The sequence below is a fragment of the Peromyscus leucopus genome, chromosome 13 (genome assembly GCF_004664715.2).
Source record: "Peromyscus leucopus breed LL Stock chromosome 13, UCI_PerLeu_2.1, whole genome shotgun sequence".
NCBI lineage: Eukaryota > Metazoa > Chordata > Mammalia > Rodentia > Cricetidae > Peromyscus > Peromyscus leucopus.
Genome location: NC_051074.1, coordinates 27,219,690 through 27,243,291, shown reverse-complemented (window position 1 = coordinate 27,243,291; position 23,602 = coordinate 27,219,690). Strand labels below are relative to the sequence as shown.

At 41.0% G+C, this 23,602-nt stretch overlaps 1 protein-coding gene across 7 annotated transcripts in view; it reads right to left on the bottom strand.

Moving 5' to 3' along the window:
• The window catches only part of Lpin2 (lipin 2), a 74,078-nt gene that overhangs the window by 31,451 nt on the left and 19,025 nt on the right, over positions 1 to 23,602 (bottom strand). The window contains exon 1 of one of the 7 annotated variants that reach the window (XM_037210194.1): positions 17,203 to 17,751. The exons of 2 other annotated variants lie outside the window; for them this stretch is intronic. Coding sequence is in view for 4 of the 5 variants with exons in the window: in XM_037210187.1 (XP_037066082.1) it covers positions 15,012 to 15,143 (132 nt within the window). In the remaining variant the exon portion in view is untranslated. Of the gene's footprint in view, positions 1 to 14,740; positions 14,965 to 15,011; positions 15,172 to 17,202; positions 17,752 to 23,602 lie in introns of those variants that run through there. 4 more of the 7 variants (XM_037210187.1, XM_037210188.1, XM_037210189.1 and 1 more) reach the window with 4 other exon arrangements.

Genomic DNA, 23,602 nt, shown 5'->3' with positions numbered 1-23,602 from the left:
CCAAATAAAGAAATGAATTAACAAACTGTCTTTCTACTGTGAGATCTGTGTAGACCTGCAGGGTTCTAAGAAAGAATACCTCAAAAAACAAAACAACAATATATATATAAAACAATTATACAGCTGGGCAGTGGTGGCATGCGCCTTTAATCCCAGTGCTAAGGAGGCAGAGGCAGGTGGATCTGTGAGTTCGAGGCCAGCCTGGGCTACAGAGTGAGTTCCAGGACAGGCACAAAGCTACACAGAGAAACCCTGTCTCGAAACCCCCCCCCACACACACACAAAACCTAAGAAAGAATACGGCTGCATTCAAATCCTCTACTGAGTGTCTTCTATTTGGGATGCATCAGCAAAATATCATAACCAGTGCCGCCTTGTCCCCAGTCCCTAGCAACCATTAATATGTTCTCTATTTCTGAAATGTCTGCCATTTTAGAAAGGAAGTCATATAAACAGCATTATAAAGTATGTAGCCTTTTAGGACAGCCCTCTTTCCCTCATGTTTTACTGCAGACTTATCCAGATGTCTATCAATAACTCATTCCATTTTACTGCTACATAGTATTTCATGGCATAGACTTACCATTAAAAAAATAAAAACAAAAAACAACTCCCCCCCCCCCAAAAAAAAAACCCTATTTACTAGTTGAAGAATAGGTTAACTGCAGTTTCTGGCTATTACAAATAAAGACATAGTTGTAAGTATATGTCATACAGGGTCTGTGTGAATGTGGATTTTCATATTCTAGGATAAATGCTAGGAGTACAACTGAATGCAACTTTTCAGTTGCAAACAAAGTTCAGGCTTAGCTGTTTTGGAACAGTCAAGACTACTACTTTCCAGATCACACTGTCATTTTACATTCTCACTAGCAATGGGAGGTGGGAGGTAAAATTATCTGGCATACCTCACACAAGGTGGCATTACTGTTTACTTTAGCTATGACAATAGATAATGATTTGCATTTCTTTAATAGCTAATGATGCTGAACGTCTAATTCACGTACTTCTCTGCCATGTGAGTGTCTGTCTACAGTCTCAAAGAGTCCTTGTCTCACTTAGAGGGAAAGGAAATGCAGATCTTTGTCCTCAGTTGGTCAACGATTATCACTAAAACCAGAACAGAGGTGAAATTCATTTGGAGGTAGTTCATCATGTCACCTCTTTTACCAAGAAATTTCCACTGTCACTTAGCACACTCTGAGTTTTCCTGTTTTCTAAGTCACACATGTTCACAACATGCGTTTTGCCTGTTGCAACATATTAGCTAGGTGGCACACAGAATCAGTACATGACTGATTGAGGATGGCAATGCTAAAATGAATATTGTTACAATTTGTAAAAAAAAATCATAACAGTATAGACCTTAAAAAAACTGAAAATGGCAACTTTTAAACATCTACATTCAGCCATAAACAACCATGTTCTAAATGTGTAACAAGCTTACATCAACTAGAGCACAGAATCCATAATTAAGTATAACAACATCTATTCAGGATGATTTTAATTACTGTGGTTAAGAGATGTGCTGTTATACATAAAAATCTATTGTGCAAAAGCTGGTTGCTAAATGTAGAAAAATACAGGCTGTCAAGAAACTTCTTTTCTCTTGGCAGACATGAAGCCATTGGGTTTATATTTTGTAGGCTGAGGAAAACAAAAGTATATAGAGGTCAGGGTCTTAACATGTACTACACCCTAGAAATGGCCAGGAGAAACCTGCTGACTATACAATATATCTAGTAACAGTAACTTTCAGAACGCTCACTATACCCCAACTTAGACTATTTTTAGACAGGATTTCACCATATGGTCTGGGCTATCCTGGAACTTACTATGTAGACTACACTAGCCTCAAACTCTCAGAGACCGACCTGCCTCTGCCTCCAGAGTGCTAGGACCAAAGGTGTGCATCACCATGCCAGCAAATATTTTAAAAGATAAGGAAACTCAAACTTCAGAGGCATAGGTGATGTTTTAAGGTGGATATTTATGTGTGTCTCCCTTCATGTACTGAAGCCCTAACTCCTAATGTGAAGGGATTTGGAGACGGGCCTTTGGCAGGTAACCAGGTTTAGATGAGGTCATGAAGGTGATTAGAAGAGTCTCACCCTCACTGGTGTCCTCATATACACAGAAAGAGAGATAAGAGTCAGCATTCTCTTTTACCCTGCCATATGAGGACACAGCAAGACATCTGCAAGCCTGTAAAAAGGTGCCCCTCCCCGACCCCCATTCCAACACATACACACACTGAATCTCTCAGCAACTCAGCCTTGGACTTCAAGGCACTCTAGAATTGTAATAAATGTCTATTGTTAACCCACACTCGCTTAGGTCAGATGCCATCCATGACATTTTGTTCTAGCCATCCTGAGTGTCTTCTTAAACAGCATACGCTGCCCTCGCTTCACCCCCGAAACATACACCACCAGCTAGAGACCACTTTCCCAAACAACTCTACTTCTTATGATGCATGAGAAGTCACCCTCCACTGACAGTCACAACTACATCTTACTTATTAGTCTGGGCTGTGCACCCTTACTCTTTCAAGAAGGACTGGGCTGCTCCTCTCACTTTTATGACAAACCAGACACAGTGGTTCAGTAACAACCTGAATCATAGAGTAGTAGTACTTCCCAAGAAGACATATTGTTTGATGACCACTTAGTACTTTTTAAGATCAAACGCACCTCATTCAATCTTCAAAAATAGGACACAGGTTTGCAAGGCCAGCATTATTAATTTATTTTATGAGTGAGACAGACAAGTCATTTGCGTCCCACTATTGTATACTACTGTACACCAGGTGGTTCCACCTCAACCCAGGGTTCCTGAGGGCTGAGTTTACCTTGTAGGGTAAAAAGGGCCAGTGAAAGAAAACCCTGGCCCCAAAACCAGAGCCAAAGAAACACACCCTGCCCCTAACCAATTCAGGAATTGAAAACCAAACAATCCATGAACATGAAATCCAACCAATCTCTGAGCGTGTCTCAAGCTCAGGAATTGAAATCCTACTAATTTCCACCCTGCAAATCTCCACCTTGGAAAGCTCTGCCCCTAAGAAGCCCTATATAAGCCCTGTACCTGTTTAGTTTGGGGCTGCCTTTTCCAGCCTGGCGGGGCAGCTACTCAAGGTTCTTCCCTCCCAATAAATCTCTTGACTGAGGTTTGTGGACTTTCACCTAAGTGAGCAGAGCTGTAACTGAATTGAGCAGGAGCAGAACAGAACTGTAACACTTTGGCTGGGGAAACTTCCTTGCTGGAGCCAAGTATTCCACTCCAGGGAAGATGAGTGGAGCTGTAACATTTCTCTGCAGCAGAGCGGAGCAGTACGGTGACCCTCCCCTGCTGGAGTAGAGTTGTTACATTCGCAAGAAGGGAAACCTTTCCTGGAGCTAAGAAAACTCCCCACTGGAACAAAGTTCTAACACTTCTGTTGGGATACCTTTTCTTTCCGAGCTGTGGGTATTCCTTGGCTTATGACTGCCAGGATACCCTTCCCTTCGGAGCTGTAACACACTAAATCCTGACAGTTTTTCTCCAACCACATCTGATGCAAGTTCCTCTCTGGCCTCTCCAGGACTGGCAGGAATCAAATCCCCAGGGCCTTGCCCACATCTTGTAGGGACTTGAGTGAAGATGTTTCATAAAGTGTTCACAGTACACTTAGCTGGTGTGGTAAGGACAGCAAAGGAGGAAGGAGGTGACCAACTGGACAGAAAGGAGCCCAGTCTGAGTCAACAGAAGCAGCACCACAGACAACAGAGCTTGACAGAGAATATGGCTTCCTGAGAGGAGCTGCCTCCAAATGAGTGCCTCCTTTGCACTGTCATTTCCTCCCCCAGTAAATGGTAGTTTGTTTCTTCAATTTTCCTTATTTTATAAAACAAGAAACAGGGATAGCACAAGGATGATCCAAGTTTACCACCACTCCACCCTACCCCAAGGAGCACCACAGAACGGGTGTCCATGAAGGCCCCTTATTCTCCTGGAAGCAAGACTGAACAAGAAATACAGGCCGCACACATAAAATCCACTGCTCCCATGCTCTCTTGTTCTGCCTGCACAGCACAGTGCAGCTGAGTGGCGCTCTCTTTTGCTACAGGAAACATGTATTCCCTGTGCACAGCACATCTGAGTTAAACCCAGTGTCTTCCAGTGACTTCCTGAACACAAAGTTCCCAAGACAAGCCGTTCTGTCACAATGGAAAAGGAAGTCTATAAGAAGCCTTATCCAGGACAAGTCCTTCTATGTAAACCCTGCAGGTATAGCTTAAAAACAATCACACACAACTGTAATTCCTTTAGGAATTATAGATTTGTAGTCGTTAACCAAATACCTGCTCTACCAGCCTGTTCCTGGAAGAAGCTAATTTTTATTCAGTCAAAAACCTGAGCACCTCCTTCATGCCAAGTCCTTAAGATCCAAAGAGAACCCTCCTCCTCCCTCCTCCCTCCTCCCCACCCCCTGCCCCCAACACACAGAGGGCCTGGACACACCAAGAGAACAAGACAGACACTGCCTCAGCTTACAGAGTGCCCTGTGATAATGCTGTGGGGTGGTCTTGTTTTCCTTTAACGGTGCTGGGATCAAACCTAGAAGCTGAGCATTAGATGTGAAGGCTCTGCACTGAGCCACACTGCCAGTCCCTTTACTGACTTTTAAGAAGACTAGAACAGGGGCTGGAGAGATGGCTCAGCGGTTAAGAGCACTGACTGTTCTTCCAGAGGTCCTGAGTTCAATTCCCAGCAACCACATGGTGGCTCACAACCATCTGTAATGAGATCTGGTGCCCTCTTCTGGCCTGCTGTCATATATGCTGTATACATAATAAATAAATAAAATCTTTAAAAAAAAAAGACGTATTAGATTTCATGTTAAAAAAAAAAAGAAGACGACTAGAACAGAGGAAAAAATATCTGCTTGGGAGAGTGAAGAAGGCTTCAGGACGAAAAAAACAAAGAAAACCAAACTTGTTCTAGAAATAAGTGGAAATAAGTCTAAAGGGCTAAATGGGGGTGGGAAAGGGGGCTCCCAGCAGAGACAATAGCATGTGACAAAGAAGTGGAGTTTGGAAAGCAAAAGTGAGATGGCACATGACCTCAGATCCAGGACAAGTTAACCCCAAAGGTGCTGTGAGTGATCTGGCAGCAGATCATATGGGGAGGTTGAGCCAGAAGAGGGAAGCCACTGCAACGTAAAACAGGAGATGAGAGCCAGGCATAAGCATTTTACCTACCTCTATCTCCCCAGCAAAAGAAATACAGTTTAAAAGGGCATGCAATGCAATGGCTGAATTAGAGAAAATGGGCTGGTTCCCTAGATTACAGAGATTTCCTCCTTCATATAAAACTCAAGGGGTTGAAGGGATGGTGCTGTGGAACAACCTTTTTGTACACTGTCAATATTTGTAGCTCTCATTGGTTTAATAAAGAGCTAAATGGCCAATAGCTAGACAGGTAGAGGTTAGGTAGGACTTGCAGGCAAAAAAAAAAAAAAAAAAAAAAAAAGGGCACAGAGAAGAAGGGCAGTCTCCAGCCAGATGCAGAGGAAGCAGGAGATGAATATGCCTCCTGAAAAAAGGTACTGCCACCACATGGTAGAGTGTAGATAAGAAATATGGGTTAATTTAAGTTGTAAGAAAGAGCTAGTTAGTAACAAGCCTAAGCTATCAGCTGGTCTTATTAAATAGTAAGTTTCTGTGTGGTTATCTGGGGAGCTGCCAGTCCTGATGAAAAACTCTGCCTACAGGATGGCTCATAGGTTGAGAGCATGTACTGATCTTCCAGAGTACCTGGGTTCAATTCCCAGCATTTACATGATGGCAAACAACTATCAGTAACTCCAATTACAGAGGAAATGATGCCCTCTTTTGGCCTCTGTGGGCACCAGGGATGTACATGGTACACGAACTTACATGTAGGCAAAACACTCATAAGAGAAACTTTAAAAAGACAAAACAACAAATCCCAAAAACCCAACAAGAACCTTCTCAAACACAGGAATGAGGCTCCTCTATAACTGAGTCTACAGAAGCACTACTATAAGCTGACTGGTGGGGCTAGGGAGATATGTCTCTAATTGGGTCAAACACATTCCTGAATGTGTGCAGAGAGCCACAAGAAGCAGGCACTGGTAGGGCTGTGCCACTTGAACTGGGATATGTTTAGAAATGAGATTGCATGTAGCAGCTTTTTAAAAAAGATTTATTTAGTTATTATGTATACAGTGTTCTGCCTCCATGTATGCACAGTGCAGAAGAGGGCAGCAGATCTCATTATGGATGGCTGGGAGCCACCATGTGGGTGCTGGGAATTGAACTCAGGACCTCTGGAAGAGGAGCCAGTGCTCTTAACCGCTGAGCCGTCTCTCCAGCCTCACATGTAGCAGCTTTCTGCCCTCTCAGCATCTCTCATAAATTTCAATTTGCCTGGACTGTTTGTAGTCTATTTCCAATGTCTGACAAAGGATAGACACATGCCCACACTTGTTACAGCTAACTCAAACCCTCTGTCAAACTCCCTTCAAAAACCACTGGTAAAACTAGCAAGCAAACAGCTCAAAAGTAACTAAAGCTCAAACGTTAGTTATGTTGGAAATTGAAACTAGGTCCTTTATGTGCTAGACAAGCAATCTACCACTGAGCTAGCTACCAGCCTATTCATGTTTGTTTGTTTGTTTTAAAAGACACAGGGCCTTAAATAAGGTTGGTAAATTCTGGTTCCATCAAAGCATATTTCCTATATGTTCTTTTGTTTGAAAAGGCAGGGCTATTACAGACTAGGTTTGTGGTACAAATTAATTTGGGATTCTCCTGCTGCAGCCTAGAGTGATGGAATTACAGTTATGCATCATAACACTCACTACAACATATTTCTTTAAGGGAATAGAAAACTCATTGCTACTGAGTTCTATTTTTTTTAACTGACCACTTTTACTATCTATAAAATAAATGAGCTAGATTTGGCTAAGTAAGAGTGATGGTTTGAATGCCCCCCCCCCATAAGCTCATAAATTTGAATGCTTGGTCATCAAGGAGAGGCACTACTTGAAAAGGATTAGGAGGTGTTGCATTGTTGGAAGAAGTGTGTCACTAGGGGTGGGCTTTTAGGTTTCAAAAGCCCAAGCCAGGCCCAGTGTTCCTCTCTTCCTGCTGCCTGAGGATCTGGATGTAGAACTCTCAGCTACTTCTCCAGCACCATGCCTGCACATGCCACCATGCTCCCCGCCATGATGAGAATGGACTAAATCCCTAAACTGTAAGCCAGCCCCAATTAAATGCTTTTTCTTGTAATAGTTGCCTTGGTCATGGTGTCTCTTCACAGCACTTCAACACTAAGACAGTAAGGTTCAATACAGGGAAAATACTCTGCCACTACAGCAATGCACATTCTTTCCCCAGTAGTGGCCCCACTGCTTGCTTCAGCTTTTCAGCAGGTAAAGAGTTAACCATAAAAGGTCACTGATTCCACCTTTAAAAACCCTTGGCTCTTATCCCTCCACACTAACACTGTCACTTGTCCAATAATTTTCAGGTCAATTTTTCAAAATCCAATACCAGTTTTCTTTTCCATCTGCCACTTTATAAAAAGAGTGAATTCATGTTTCAGGCCTCCTGAATACAGAAGAAATTGGATCAAGTGGGAAAGTATATCCATCACAGACTATGTATCTTAAGAACACCCAGACCAGGTGCTGGGGCAAATACTTAGCATTTGGGAGCTGGAGGCAGAAGGATCAGCAGTTTAAAATCATACTCAGTCACATAATGAGTTCTAGGCTAACATGGTACATAAGACCCAGCCTCAAAAACAGCAAAAGATAGGGTTAGAGAAAGGCTCCAGGGCTAAAGAGGCTTTCTGCTTTTCTAGAGGACTCAAGTTGAGCTGCCAGATCCCTATCAGGTGACACAACTGCCTCGAAAGGCAGCTCTAGAGGATTCAACACCCTTTTCTGGTCTGTAGGCATTGCACACAAACATACACAAATGAAAAATAATTAAAAAAAATTAAAGTCAAAGACCAAAAGAGCAAAGAGAGAAAGAAGGGGTGCAGAGTAAAACAGCATAGTGGACAAGATCATGGAATTGGTACTGCTCAGAACACAAGGGCTACATGACTGACAGTTAGGGAGAGCCCATCACTGGTCAGGGAGGCATTCACATTCCTTTTTTCTCTACCTCCCTCCCAGGTACTCACCACACTATACTGATTTATTTAGCCTACCCTCCAAATTCTTAAGTTATGGTACAAAATGGAGACTTTGTCAGGTGTGGTGGTATATTCATTTAATCCCAGTACTTGCAGGCAGAGGTCGTGGGATCTCTGTGAGATTGAGACTAGCCAGGTCTACAAAAGATCCTCTCTCAAAAGGAGGTGAGGAATGTACTTCAATGACTACAGAGCACAACTTCAAGGAGAATGGTAAGAGCTACAGTTTTAACTGCCTAACATTCAGCAATGTACCAGGGAACTTACTCCAGTAACCATATTTGGAACAGAGCAGGAAAAACTAAATGCTTATTCTTGTACACACCTTTAAATTTCAAAATGAGCAGATTCTAACATGGCAAGCAGCATAAAAGAGGTAGGTCTCAAATTCTTTCCCCAGTCCCCACATCACTGACATGACCAGACATGTTTGATGCCATTATAGTTCCATATAATTAAATTATGTCCCTACCTATATTTTCACTTCATTTTTCTCATTCCCACCTGCAGAACAATGTCTTATAATGAAGTTTTCCAACAATTTAGTTCTCATCTCTCAACTAAAATATTCCCAGTCTTCACGTCTACTCTAAGAGATGACCAATGCTCTTACAGAGAACATCTAACTTGGCTGATAAATAAGGAGAAATATAAGAAGTAAACACTAGGAAACATAGTGAGTCTTAAGATTTTGAAAGCTATCGAACTATTATTAAGTCAACCTATGGATGGATACCTGCATAGGAAAATTTTTAGCTGCATGTTTATATTGACTCTGTTCTGAAATATAATTTTAAGATTTCAAACATCTGTACTTTGGACTGTTCAAAGTAGACTTTGTATATAATAAAATTCATTATTTTGTAGTATACAGTTCTGTGTGCTTTAAAAAAAAAAAGGCATTTGTTTACATGTATATACACGTCTGTATGGAGTTGTACAGAGGCCAGGAGAGAGTTTCAGGTGTTAAGTGGATGTTGGGATCCTGTGTATTTTAAGTAAGCACTTATATGATCATGGCAATCAAGATATAGGACAATCAGATTGACCCTCCTCTAAGTACCTAATGCCTCTCTGTGGTAAACTCTCCTCAAACTTCCCAGCACGTTTCTATCCTTAGTATTGTCTGAATTTACACAAAAAGAATCATGGACTATGTAGTAACTTCTTGTACTTAGCTCAATGCATCTAAGATGTTTTCAGTGTTATATGCTTTAGTAGTTTGTTGTTGGTGTTGTGGGGTTTTGTTTGTTTTGGTTTTTAGAGACAGAATATCACTACATAGTCTTGGCTGGCCTCAAACTTACTATGTAGAACAGGTTGGCCTAGAACTCACAAGAGAGACTCATCTGCCTCTGCCTCTGGAGTGCTGGGATTAAAGGGATGCCCAGCTAGTAGTTTGTTCTTTATTACATAGTATTCACACTGTGGTGTGAATGTACTCTAGTTTATCCTTGCACCCTCGGTGTTCCTATTTCTCGACAATTACAAGGCAATTGTCTTACAAATTGTAATACAAATATCTGTGTACAGGATTTATTTAGTTAAACACTTAGGAATGGGGCTGCACTGCTTAGAAGTAGGTATGAAAACTCTTTTTAAGATTTCTTTAAGGTGTTCAGGGGAGTTTCTTGTTAAAAGAAATCTCAAATTACTTTCAAAGTGAGTTTACTTGTTTAACTGTACTTAATGCTCCTATATGAGATGTGCTCCTAATGGTCAAAGCCCAAATTCTTCATTTCCTCACTAGTCACGTACATCCTCGACAAATCACATATGACTCAAAGCACTTCAACTTCACCTTTCCAAATGAGTGTTTAACCTTCACCATCAGACAAGGCATATGTTATGGACTGTATTAGGTATGAAAACCAGGGCCCACAGGGGACAGGCATTCTACCTGAAGTAAAGCAGCTACACAGCGACAGGACCAGTCAAGTGTCCTGACATGCCATTCTCTTTTTACTTTATCTAGGAACTTTCTGAGATAGATGTAGGAAAAAATTTCAAAAGGCTTTAGAAGGCCATGATGATTTCTCCACATGGTAGCATGCATTAAACAATAAACTTTTTATTACCAGTAAACTTAGATATAATGCTATGATCAGAAATGTGTGTGTGTATGTGTGTGTGTTCAACAAAACTCTGTGTAGTCCTGGAACTCACTCTGTAGACCAGGCTGGCCTCAAACTCAGAGATCCTCCTGCCTCTGCCTCCTTAGTGCTGGGATTGAAGGCATGTGCCATCACTGCCAGAAAGAAATACATGTTTTAAGGGACAAGTTCTCAACTTTCTCCCCCACCCCATCTTAAACCTTCTACTACAATATAATTGTACAACCAACCTATTTTGGCAGTGATCATTAGTAACAGTAAGATCTCCAAAATAAACACAGAAGTCTAATCCTTTGGATGCCACATAAAGTTACCCAAATTTAGAAAGTTAATACAGGAAACCACACCCTCTACCTCAGGGATGACTACCAAATATGCTAGTAGCATAATTTACAATTTCCTTTGAAACATCCCTCTCTACTGGAATTTTTCTATTTATATACTGACCTCCAAGTCAAGAATTAATATGACTCTTTTATAGTCAAAATATAGCCTCAGCCTGGGTACAGACTAACATTCATATAGATTGTAGGCCCAGGGAATGATATCTTAAATCTCACTTATCTTCCTCTCTTCCATTTTCTCACCCTCTCTCCTCCCCTTAAAAAGAGCCTTAGTTAATACTACAGCTAAGTGAAGCTGACACTGAGAAAGCACACCTGTGTGAATTCTCTGGGCTAACAGCCCTTTCCCTGCACCCGATGGCAGCTTGGTAAAGCTCAGGTAGCAATGAGCCACATGAACTATGGGGTTTAAAGGCTATCACAGCACTTCTACTAACAAAGCAGCTATTAACACTTGCAGGCCCAGAGTCCAGTGGCATTCCCAACAGCTCAAAGCTAAGGACTTTCTTATCAGTAAGTCTGATAGTATAGTAATCTGCTTTAGAAAGAAAGCTATACTTAGAATTAAAACAAATTTGGTTTTACTGAAATTCTGAGTTTATTTGGTTGTATTTTAAAAACAGGTTTAAGGGGAAGCAGAACACCTGAACATTCTCTGACTACTGTCTCCGAGCCACACTTTTATATAACAGGGAAAACAGCTGTTTTATAGTGCAGGGGTCTGTAGACTCTACTATCAAATAATCAAGAGATAACTCACTAAAAAGGATTCATCACTTCTGTGGTACTTTTTGTCAAAAACATTGATGACACCAGACAAACCAAAACAAAGGACACAACATGTCTTCCCTGAAACGTGAAGGCTATGAAAAGAGAAGAAGGTTGGAAGAGACTGAGGGTACATGGCAACCAGACAGGGGGATTCTGAAACAGAAAATGTACTTTCTTTGTACTAAAAACAAAACCACGCCAATTCTTGGACTCCCTCCTGCTTCTGCCTATTTGAGAAATCCATATATGCAAGGAAAGGGCAGCAGAGCTCAGCGTGTCCCGTGTTCTGGCTCTGCTGCACATCAGAGGCCCTGAGGAGTCCCTAGGACCAGAATACAAACCTACTACAGGTACAGTACTTATAAATTCCTCAAGTGACTAAAAAATGTCCGAGTATTTCAAATCGGTCATCAGAGGCAAGCTACCAGTTCCCAAAGTCGAAGGTAACACTTGCTGCTCTCTTTCCTGCTTCACTGTCTTTGAAAGACTTGCTCTTTTCAATCTTAGGACTGAATTTCCGTCTGTAGGGCTCTGGTGCTGTGCTTTGTTAGCATGTAAGAGAATATAAGGGGACGGATAACTTCTACAGCCCCATCTCTTGTGCCCCTTGACCTAATGGAGATCTGCTTATTTTCAGTTCCTAAGTGTTCAGGTCAATTTGTGCATGTGATAACACCTCTGAGATTACACAACTCTCTTCAGGTTTGCCCAGGGTTCACTTTAGGTGGATTCTTTTTTTTTTTTTTTTTTTTTTAAATCTCTTTTTTGTTTGCTTGCTTTTCATTTTGAGACAGTTTTACCATGTAGGCCAGGCTAGCCTCAAACTCATCATCCTCTGCTTTTGTGTTTCAAGTCTCAGAGCTACCATACTTGGTACCAGATTCCTAGGTAAGCTCCCTTTCAGATGTATAGCAGCTAATGCTAAGACGGTCCACCAAAGGCACCCAGTAACAAACATATTTCATTAGAGCTAAGATGTTCCATGACAAAACATCAGCTGGACTGCCTGACCACCTTTTGAAAAAAATCCCTTCCCCAGCATAACTTACATAAGAAATTCAGGTAATTCCTCTATAGTATAAAGTAAGATTCAAGGAAAAGGAAAAACATGTTCTAGAGTAAGACATGAAACAATGAAAAATAACAAAAATTGCCCTGTTTTCTATTAGGTAAAAAGCAATATCACACACGGAAACTCTTTACTCTACGTGAGCCTATAGTTTTCTTGTCCAGAACTGAGTGGATTTTGTAACCCAGTAGAATTAGGCTAGAATACATAAACAGTATAAAATAAATGCTTTCCCAAGAAGGGTGATATTCTAATTTAAACCCTTTAAAGAGTTGTGTCTAATTCCTTTAAGACCAAGCTAGCAGCCTGAGGTTTTCTCAAGGCACACTTTATTAAGTATTCTACAACACTTTCTCAGATGCAAGGACCTCTACAGGGCTAGCAAACACCTAGCACTAGTCCTAACACATAAGGGGTGGAGGAGGAAAGTCTTGGAACCTCAGATCATCACAGGTACTGGCTGGGAAGAGTGGGAACACTCCAAAGCCACATTCCTCAATAAGTCTGGTAGCCAGGAAAAGAGAAGACTTCTTGCCTTATTATCCTTCTGTCCGTCTGCCTGGTTCAACACATTTAAATGCCAGGATACTTTACTGCACACACCCAAGTTCGTTCCAAAGTCAAACTCCTAGATAATCATTATGGCTTACTAAGAAGATATCAAATCTAGTATGCCAGCTATTAGCCATTCAGAAAATTCTCTTGGGGTGGTGGGGTGGTGACTCACAGAACATCAATGACAAAGGGGACTGTTAACAAAATGCAGTCTAAGCAAACACCTTTGACTTCCCTTTGAAAAACACCAGCAGCAAGACATCCAAGAACTTTTCCTGCAATGCAGTCCAGTCTGTGTGCTGGCGACTAAGTGGATTTTAGAAATATTTCATAGAGAACTAAGTATGTTCACATTCTTTCTTCTGACCTTTAAGACTAATGTGCACAAATTCAGATGCATATATCCTTTATATTACAACAGAGACTTCAAAATAAAACTGCCTCCCACAGTAGCATCTGACTTGTATTCATATTCAAATAATGCTGTTACTAGTAAGTGAAAAATCTGCATATGGACACCAGTGATCTCAGATCTGGAAGCAAATATCACACGGAATATGGTATAACCTCTAAAAGGGGACACAACATTCTTATAACTTTAAAACTAAAATCAACTAGGTTAACAGATTTCAGAAATAATCTATTTTTTGTTTTGTTGACTTCATCTAGTTTTCATAAAATATTCAACCTTAATTATACTTAAAAAATAACCAAGGTAATTTAAATTAAATGAGAGAATACAACATAACATCAATACTTTCATTTGGAGCTCCTGAGTATCTGAATCTAAAATTAATTAGCCCCTGACTCACTTTAAGGATTTAAGCCGGGTTTAATGGCACACGTGTGTTATCCCAACACTCAGGAGTGCTAAAGCAGGAAGATGGTAAGTCCAAGGACAACCTATGGGAATAGTCAGTCTGAGCTATATACCAGGACCGTGATACAAAACAAAAACAAAACAATTAAATAAACTAAAAATAAGCACTTAAACGCATTATTTTTCTAAGGTTCCATTGGCAGAGTTAAATAATATATCTTTATATCACCTGACTTTGTTTCTTTAAAGAGGACTTCTAGAACTCAAATTTATAAGACATGTTCTAGTTTGTACCTTGTACCAAGAGAAAATTAGACTTAAAAAATTCAGACAAACTTAACTTCCCCCACACACATTTCAAGCATTTTTTTTTTGTTTGTTTATAGTCACAAAAGGGAAAGCCTATATAGTCTTTTGTATCACATACCCAAACAAAATGCCAGTTTCAAATAGTAGCTTAGCCTTACAGATTTGGCGAGGAAGAAAAAAAAAAAAACCCATAAAACTTAAGTGACTTCTAATCCCTCAGCTACCACACTGAGGTGCAAGAACAGAACTGGAATCTACTTGTAAACAAGTTCTCAGTTTAAAGCAACCACATTTTTTTCCAGGCAGAAAGTTATTAAATAACAACAACAAACAGAATAAGGATAGCATAAAGGCAAGGAGCGAGAACAGGCGGCCAAAAATTCTGTCCTACACAACACAGAAGCTAGAAAGTTACCACAACAGCCTATCTTCCACACAAAGGGCATCCACCACTTTCACTCAGTGGGTGCTGTCCCTTCTCAGTTCTACCCAGATTCAGCGTCAAGCAAGGCTACAGAGGCAGGCATGGGTGAATGGAACTCACCAGAATGCCAGCAGGGGCCTTGCCACGATAAACACCTGCAGTTTTACTCAATGAGCTTTCCTGAACCTTCTCATCTTCACTGTTATCTTCTAAGTAAAACATCTTAAAACCGAAGACGCTTATCAAGCATGACTCTACAGATGTGAAGGCACCAACACACAGAAACTTATTCTGTGGACCATCAATTGCTAACTGTTGCAGACAAGAATATAGTTAAAACTGAAAGCAAACAGGTCTTTAAAAAAAAAAAGCAATGCACACACAACTTTACCAATGAGATTTGCTGCCTCAGCCTCATCCTCCAGAGAAGATAAGCAGGGGCATGGGACAGGCTGTGCCATGTGTTTACACTGATAGGTACCAAGTCCTGCCCAATCACAAGACAGTCAACTACAGCTCCCATCACACAGAACAGGGATTGAGTTAATGATTCCTTAAGCCAATCACATCTTCATTTGTAGAAATAAAAACAGCTATATACAGGGAGGAAAAACTCATGTAATCATGTAAGGGAAATGATTCACATATGCTTGGATGGCATCACCGTGTTTCCCACTTAGTCAGGTTTCTACAGTCCAACTACTAAATATTTTTACTCCATTATATTGGTATCACCCAATATTTCTCACAAATCTGGAAAATTCCCCAGCTCAGCACTCTATAAATAACAAAACTAGACTTCAAGAGTATGAGAAAGCAGTATTTAAGTTCTGGTATCCCTGACCAGCTCTCAGGATGTCACTATAAAGGAACGTCATTCAAACTCTTCTAAACCTAACACACCTAACACACATAGACAGAGACATAAAAACTATACTTGATTTTTAAGTTAAAACATTTTATTAAAGCCATTTTCTAAGACTCTGGAGTTTATTACAAATACCCTCCAGCCACATATTGCCTACTAAATTTGCAAGCAGGTTAGTACTAAGTGTATAATAAACTATGAGTGAAGACAGCCACTGGATTTGGAAGATTTGATATTTAAATTAAAAAGGTGATGAAAAATTGTGGTGTGTGTGTAAATGATATTCTATATGCTGAATTAAATATTTTGATTGATTTTGTGGATTTTTTTTTCTACACTGTGTGTGTTTAAGTGTGGTACAGGTGCACAAGCTTAGATGTGCACACATGCAGAGGACAGACTAAGGAAGGTATCCTGCTTTATTACTCTGCTCTTCCTTCTTTCTTTGAGACAGGGTCTGTCACTGAACCTAGAGCTAGTCTGACAACAAGCCCCCGTGACCCTACTGCTACAGCCTTTGACAGTGCTAGTACTACAGAAATGCACATACAGCGTGTGTGCGTGTGTGTGTGCGCGCGCGCGCGCGCGCGCACTGGGACCCAAACTCAGGACCCTGTGTGGCACAGCAGGCTCCCTCTTCCACAAAGAGCCATCTCTCCAGCCCCTCTACTTCTTTTTATAATGGGACTCATAAGAAACTTAAAATTACATATGTAGCTCACACTCAATTTCTGCTGTATGCCATTGGGAGGAAAGGAATACAGGCAAAAACTTTTACCTAACAAGGAATTGAATGATAGGATTTCTAACAATTCTATACAAGTATTTAATTAATTAATCAGCTAGCTGATACACACATTTATTGATCTTCACATTACTAAACCTTTTCTTTTACCTTGAAACTTCACAAAAACAAAAATTTTGACCAAGGAAAGGATGGAAATACTAACTACAGCGATACTTCATCAAGATCCATACCATAGTTACAGTAAATAAAAGGTTAAGTGACAGGTGGCTCCATCTCCATGGTAAAGGCACTTACTGAGCCTGACAACTTGAGTTCTACCCACCCCCCACCCCCCCACCCCCCCGCCCGACCTCACGTGGTGGAAGGAAAGAAGTAACTTCCATAAATCGCCCTCTGACCTTCCCATGTGTGCCGCGGCACTAGACCCACAGAAGAAAATGTAAAAAATAAGGGGAAGGATTAAACACAGTCAATCTCACCAACATTAGAAATAGGAAAATCCATCTTATATCAACTCATTCCCCAACTGCCACCAGTAACAATGCATCCACACTCACTTGTCATTTAATTACACATCACGTACACAACTTCTCTCCTTCACAAGAAAAGTGACAGAGTTTTGATGGCTGAAATGTTATGGCATGTACAAAAATTCCAATCTCTTTCTCCATGACCTGCAGCAGTTCCAGGCCCCTGGCACTGGACAGGAGTAATAAAACCTCCCTCTGAGGCCTGGAAGAAATGAGAGGCCAGGGAAGAAGAATGGGAGAAAACAGAACAGGGGAGTGAGGAGAAATCACCTAAGAAGATGAAAAGTCAGAGGCAGAGGAAATAAAATATGGGTAAGAAAATATGTAGAGAGGAAGCAGAAAAGCAGAAACTAAGCAGGAGGGAAAAGAGATGGAAAAGAGAAAAATCATCTATTTTAAATATGAAAAAGCGAAGGCCCCAAAAGAGGTCACTCACTTAAGAAGGCACAGAACCCCCTACAACTCTCCAGTTCTTTATTTGGTTTTATGTTTTCGTTCTGCCCAGCTGAGATCCAGAGAGAATGCGCTGGGGCAGGAGGAAATCAGCTGGCAAGGCCCAGAGGTAAAGCTCCACAGATGAAGAGTGCAGAGACTCGGCAGGGCAATGACCGTGGGTGTAGAAACTCTGTGTACAAGGTTCACCTCCAAAGTCCTCTTACATAACAGAGCAGCCGTTGGGTTTCCTGCCCACCTCAGTGTTGTGTCATTGTTTGATGAATAACTCACAGAACGTCCTGCCTGCAAAGGAGCATGTACCATGGACCCATCAGAGATGAGCTATGACACCACCAGGCACACACACCTACCGTTTCCCCCAAGATTGACCTGCTGACACTTTCCACCATGCCCAAGACACAGTAAAATCAAAGCCAATGGCTCTCATTCAGCTCCACGATTTTCAAATAAAAGCATCAACCTTTTCTGTTCAGGCTAATATAAAAGTATACTCCGAGGGCTGGGGAAATACCAATTTGGTAGGAATGCTTACCTAACCCCTCAGGAAGCCCTGGATTCAATGCCGAGAAAGTAGTCTGTGATGGTGCATGCCTGTAGTTTCAACACTCAGAAGGGGAAGGGAAGGAAATCAGGAAGTCCAATGTCATCCTCAGGTACATAGGGAGTTAGTAAGGCCAGCATGGGCTAAAGGAGACCGCCCCCACTAAAATACAAATAGCTGAATCCTGAGAAAAACTTTACTTTTGCATAGCATTTTTTTTTTTTACCCCTAGGACTGGTCTCTTTATTTTGCCTAGGCTGGGATCAAGCAATACTCCCATCTCAGCCTCTTAAGTGCTGGAAATCTAGGGAAATGCTACTATGTTAGCTCTTCAGTGGTTTTCAGAACAAGAAAAGTAGGGTGCAGGATGTGGTGGTGCATACCTTTAAGCCCAGCACTCATGAGGGTGATTCAGGAGGGGTAAAATTGTTTCTGGCCACACAGCAAGTTTAGGAATAGCCTGTGCTATAAAATGAGACTATCTCAATGATAGAAAGGGAAAGAGGAAGGGAAAGAAAGTCTCTTTCTAAGACTTAACTTTTCGAAAGATCATCTAGCTTCAAGAAACAAAGTTTAAAATGATGTCCGGAGAATCAGAATCCTGTTCAGATTCCATAAGTGATAACGATGCTAAGTAACATACATACATCCTTTGTAGATGTTTTTTCATTATTAACCCCAGAAGTACATGGGACAACTAGGTGTAGAAGGCTTCTTTCTTCTTCTCCTTTCCCTTCCTCCTCCTCTTGTTACTCCCCGCCCCTCCTTTTAAAGACAGGGTCTCACTATATAGCTCTGACTGTCCTGGAATTCACTATATAGATCAGGCTAGCCTTGAACTCACAGAGATCTGCCTGCCCCTCTAACTCCCCAAGTGCTGGGAATAAAGGCATACAACACCACACCTGCTCTGTCATGGACTTAAGCAAGGATAAAGATTTGAAACTTCAAATGATCAAATTTCAGGTAAGGAAACTGTGTTAAGTTAACTCAATAGAAATTGTTTCAGGCTACAAGCTATTTCTCCTCTCAGTTCAAAACAAAAACAACGCAACTCCCTCCAGTGTTCACACTGGGGAACAACAATACTTTCCTTTTGTATTAACAAGGAACTAGAGAATATTGCATTTTGAGTAGTAAAAAAAAATCATCATGAAAGTATTTTTAAGTGGCAATTACAAAGAATCCCACAATCCCAAGCCAAATGTGGTGATATACACAATGAGGCTGGCGGAAGGACTGCCTTGAATTTGAGGTTAGCCTAAACTATATCGTGACACCGTCTCAAAAAAAAAAAAGGTTGGAGAGATGGCTCAGTGGTTAAGAGCATTGGCTGCTCTTCCAGATGAACCGGGTTCAATTCCCAGCACCCACATGGCAGCTCACAACTTCTGTAACTTGAGTTCTAGGGGATCTGACACCTTCACACCAATGCACATAAAACAAAGTTAAGAAAATCACTAAAAAAAGAACAAAGAAAAAATTCTGTAATCTTCATATGGTTTCAAGGTCACTCATGACAAAGTGAAAAAAGAACCAGAGTTCACCTGAAGTAAGATTTCCTGATTCTGAAAAGACTGTCTACACTAAAATACAGTTTCTTCATCTATCTATAATTAGCTACAACTCACTATCAAAACTATTAAAACAACCTGAAGGGACTGATATGCTTTATTTAAGATCAAGAGAAAATTCTCTAGCTACCACTTTCAGGTTTAGCCACCCTCTGTCACCTAACTGTTTAGCAGGTAACAGCTGTATGGCTTACTCAAGTTCAGTGTTTCCTAACACTCTAACTCAATCTCTAAACTAAAGAGAACAGCATCAGCTGTGAATGAGCAAGAAGATGCAAACAGGCCTTTCCAAGACCACAAAGCAAAGGCCAGAGGCCCCCTGGCCTTTATGTCCTTCTGCAGTCATCTCTTTAGTTCTGGTGTACCTGCTGTCTGAGAAAACTCTCTACAAGTATTAGATTCCTGCGAGAGAAACTACATTCCTGGAGGATTATTAAATGACTCCCAAGATTAAACAGCCTATTTCAAGGGTCCTCGTTTATATATAAAGTAACACATTTGGGGCTGAGGAAGTAGCACAGTGGTAGGCATGATGAGGCCCTGGGTTTAATGCGCAGTCTGGCAAAAACAAAATAAAGCACGCTTTGCCTTTTGCTTTGATGTCTATTGGTTAATAAAAAAAAGTGACTGCTCAGTATTTTCATCCAATCCAGTATTTGATCCATTAATCAAAGGTTAATAGATTATACTTCTTCTGTTGTGTGGAATATTCTTAGAAAATTAGATATCCATATCCCAGTTTAAAAAGTTTGAATTCTGCGTACCTCTGAACTCTAACCCTTCCTGACTGATGCTCTTGGTCATGCTTTTCCTTGACCTTTTGAGGAGTTGCCTGGCTGCAGCAGTAAAGCATGCCTGCTTACTAACAGAGGGAGGCTGGGTAGTCCAATTAAGGATCAGAATTATGGTCTCTCTAGAATTTCTGGTCAACACTACCATAATATAAAGCCAGAAGATGTGAAGAAAGCCTCTGTCTAGGAGGGGTGTGTGTGTGTGTGTGTGTGTGTGTGTGTGTGTGTGTGTGTGTGTGTGTGTGTGTGGTGTGCATGTATGGGGTATGTGAGGGGAGTGGAGGGACATGGGTGTGTATGTGGGAAGTGGGGGGTAGTGGAGGTGGTATGTAGTGTATGTGTGTGGTGTGGGTGTGTGGAGGGTATGGGTGTGGGGTGTAGGGTAGGTGTGTGGAGGGTATGAGGGTGTATGTGTGGGTGGGGTGCATGGGGTGTATGGGGAAGTGTAGGGGGTATGGGGATGCATGGGTGTGTTGGGTGGGGGGGGAGTGTCCTTGACTCTTTCCTAGACACAGCTTATTTAACTATATAAAACTTTGTTTCAACATCCTTTAACTTTCATATCATCTCAGTCTGCACACTGACGCACAGGAATGACATGCTAAGGTCTATGTCATCCCATTTCATAAACACCAAGTTCTATGAAAACAGGTGAGACGGCATATCCCTTGATCGCAGCATTCAAGAGACTGGGGCACTTGAGTTATAGGCCAACCTGGACCACACAGTGAGTCCTGGCAAAAGGAAGAAAAAAGTGTTGAGATACAAGTCTCATTGTCAAATTTTAAAATGTAATTTTAAAAGTGTGGTGGCTCAATCATTCCAGAGGCGTGTTATTTTCTAGAAGCAACAGCACTGGGGCCACAACAGGAGGAAACCATGTTAAGTGTCATGCTTTCCCCCCACTTCACCCCCTCCATCAAACTGAAGTGACTCAAAACTTCCAAAGAAAACTGCAACAAACAGTGAAGGTGTCAGTCCGACTTACACTCCTGGACTCCTGAGAGGACTCTCCCCTTCTTTGACTGGTTCTCCACAACACTGCCACCAAGAGATTCTCTGGACTTTTCCCACCATTTTCAAACAATTTTTTAAAATTTAAGAACTATTAGTAGTTAGCAGGCACCCTCCTCCTTTCACCTAGGGAAACGGAGGCTGCTGTAGTGTAGACTACAAACTTAGAATCTGGAAATCCCATTAATATTTTTCAGGTTTGTGGTCTCTCGGGAAGGAGTGTAATAATTCTTTCAGATATAAAGTTCATTCAAACAGTAAACACACTAGGGACTCAAAACATAAAGTTGTGAAGGATACAAACAACTGATAAACATAACTATGTACTACCGTGAGAAAGTACTGGTGCTAGCTGCAGTTGGTGAGCAAGAAGCCCGGGGTAACATCAGGCTGACTGCAGAGCCTCTGTTTTCAACCACACTGCTGATATTCAACCAACAGTTTGCTCTGCATTGTATTAGCAGGCTTTGAAAAGCGACACTCAGGAGTGCAGCCAGGAAGTGCCGTTCCTTTATGGTAACATAGTCATTGATCTGCTGTCTTAAATGGGCCAACAGGACCTGGCAACCACACTTGTTCGGTGGTCAGCCCTTTCTGCTCCTTTCTTTTTTCAACTTCCCAAGACATTCATTCTCTCACTGCATCCCATCACCACTACTTCCCATTTCATACTCTCGCATGCAGTTTCATCTCTTCTTCAGGAAATAATTAGGAGAAAAGGTGGCAAAAAGATATTTACTTGTACGATGTTTATATATTTTTCTTTTTTTAGTTTGCTGAGAAAGAGTTTCAAGTAGCCCAGGTTGGCCTCAAATTCCTCCTGATCCTCTTGTCTCCACCTTCCAAGTGCTGGTACTACTAGTATGCACTACCATGTCCAGCTCATTTGAAAACGCCAACATCATGTTTAAGTTTGCTACCACGTAATGATTTTATATAATCAGTGAAATTTAAATTAAAAGAAAATAATCAGAACTCTAAAACTGGTTCTTTCAGAAGTTGAATCTGTTTCAATTAAAAGTTTGTCTAAAAGGATAAAGTTTAGTGCTAGAGTACTTGCCTGGGATACATGAGGCTTTGCCTTCAATTCCCAACATTGCAAAACCCCAAAACAAGCATAAATAAATAAATACCACCAAAACTCACTGTCTAAGATATCTAAGAAAAAAAAAAAGGGTAGCATTAATAATGGATTTTTTTTTTTCCATGATACAAGGCCTTGCAGTACAGCGCAGGCTGGCCTGAAACTGTCAATTTTCCTGCCTTGAGATGTCACTGCTTGGCTTTAATTTTCAGTTTTATACACAAAAGATAATAATTATATATATGAGGACAAATAAAATCTAGATGGCAGGAAGAACTACACACCTCACTGAGAGGTACAGCCTCGGATAATGCAGTCGTTCCAACAAGCCAAGCCTGTTTCTTCAGAAAAATTTTTATAAAAAACTTTTTTTTTTTTTTTTTTTTTTGGTTTTTTCGAGACAGGGTTTCTCTGTGTAGCTTTGCGCCTTTCCTGGAACTCACTTGGTAGCCCAGGCTGGCCTCGAACTCACAGAGATCCGCCTGGCTCTGCCTCCCGAGTGCTGGGATTAAAGGCGTGCGCCACCACCGCCCGGCTTATAAAAAACTTCTTAATATGAGAGACTACGCATACAAGATAATTTAAGTTAAATGTTTATTAAAATATATAGCAAACCATACACATGGGTATATGTATATGATGTGTGTATGTATGTGTATGCATTATTAAAACAAACAATCCTGGCTGCATCAGTTTGAACACATTAAAAATAAACTCAGGAGTTAACAATGATGCATCGGTGTTCTTGAAGGGAGGAAATCAATAATACACCTCTCCTTGGTTTCTGACTGAGAGTGAGCCCAGAGAACTCTTTATTTTGCTCTCCCTAACAAAGGGCTTCTGCTTTGTATTTATTGAAGAGCACAGAGAGCAGCACACGGAGAAGAAATGAGGGATACTTTACAGAAATTTTTAACAGAGGTTTACAAGGGATTAAGTCACTGACCCCACCAGACCCAATTGACTCAGGTAACAAATAAACCAGCAACCATCTGTACACTGCATACAACATTACGGGTATTCATTTTACAAGATTACTTTCAACCTTATTTCCTGATTTCAGCAAATGATTATTGTAACACACATGCATTACTCCTAGGTCAGGGGTATGGAATGATAAATGACTAAGATCACAGCTATGTGCTAGCTTAGGTTGTAAAAGTTGTTTACATGGGTAAGGCAAGTAAGGTTGTTTTTTACAGTGTTTTCTTAAAGTCAGGTTAAACAAACAGGCTGAGTACACAGTAGAATCGCAGACTTAAATGACCTCAAGACGTAGTGCTTACTCTGACTTTGAGGACTAGCAAAAGTTCTAGTCTCTTAGACTGAAAGAAGTATTTTATCAGAATGTATTGCCGTGCCTAGCTGCCTGACAT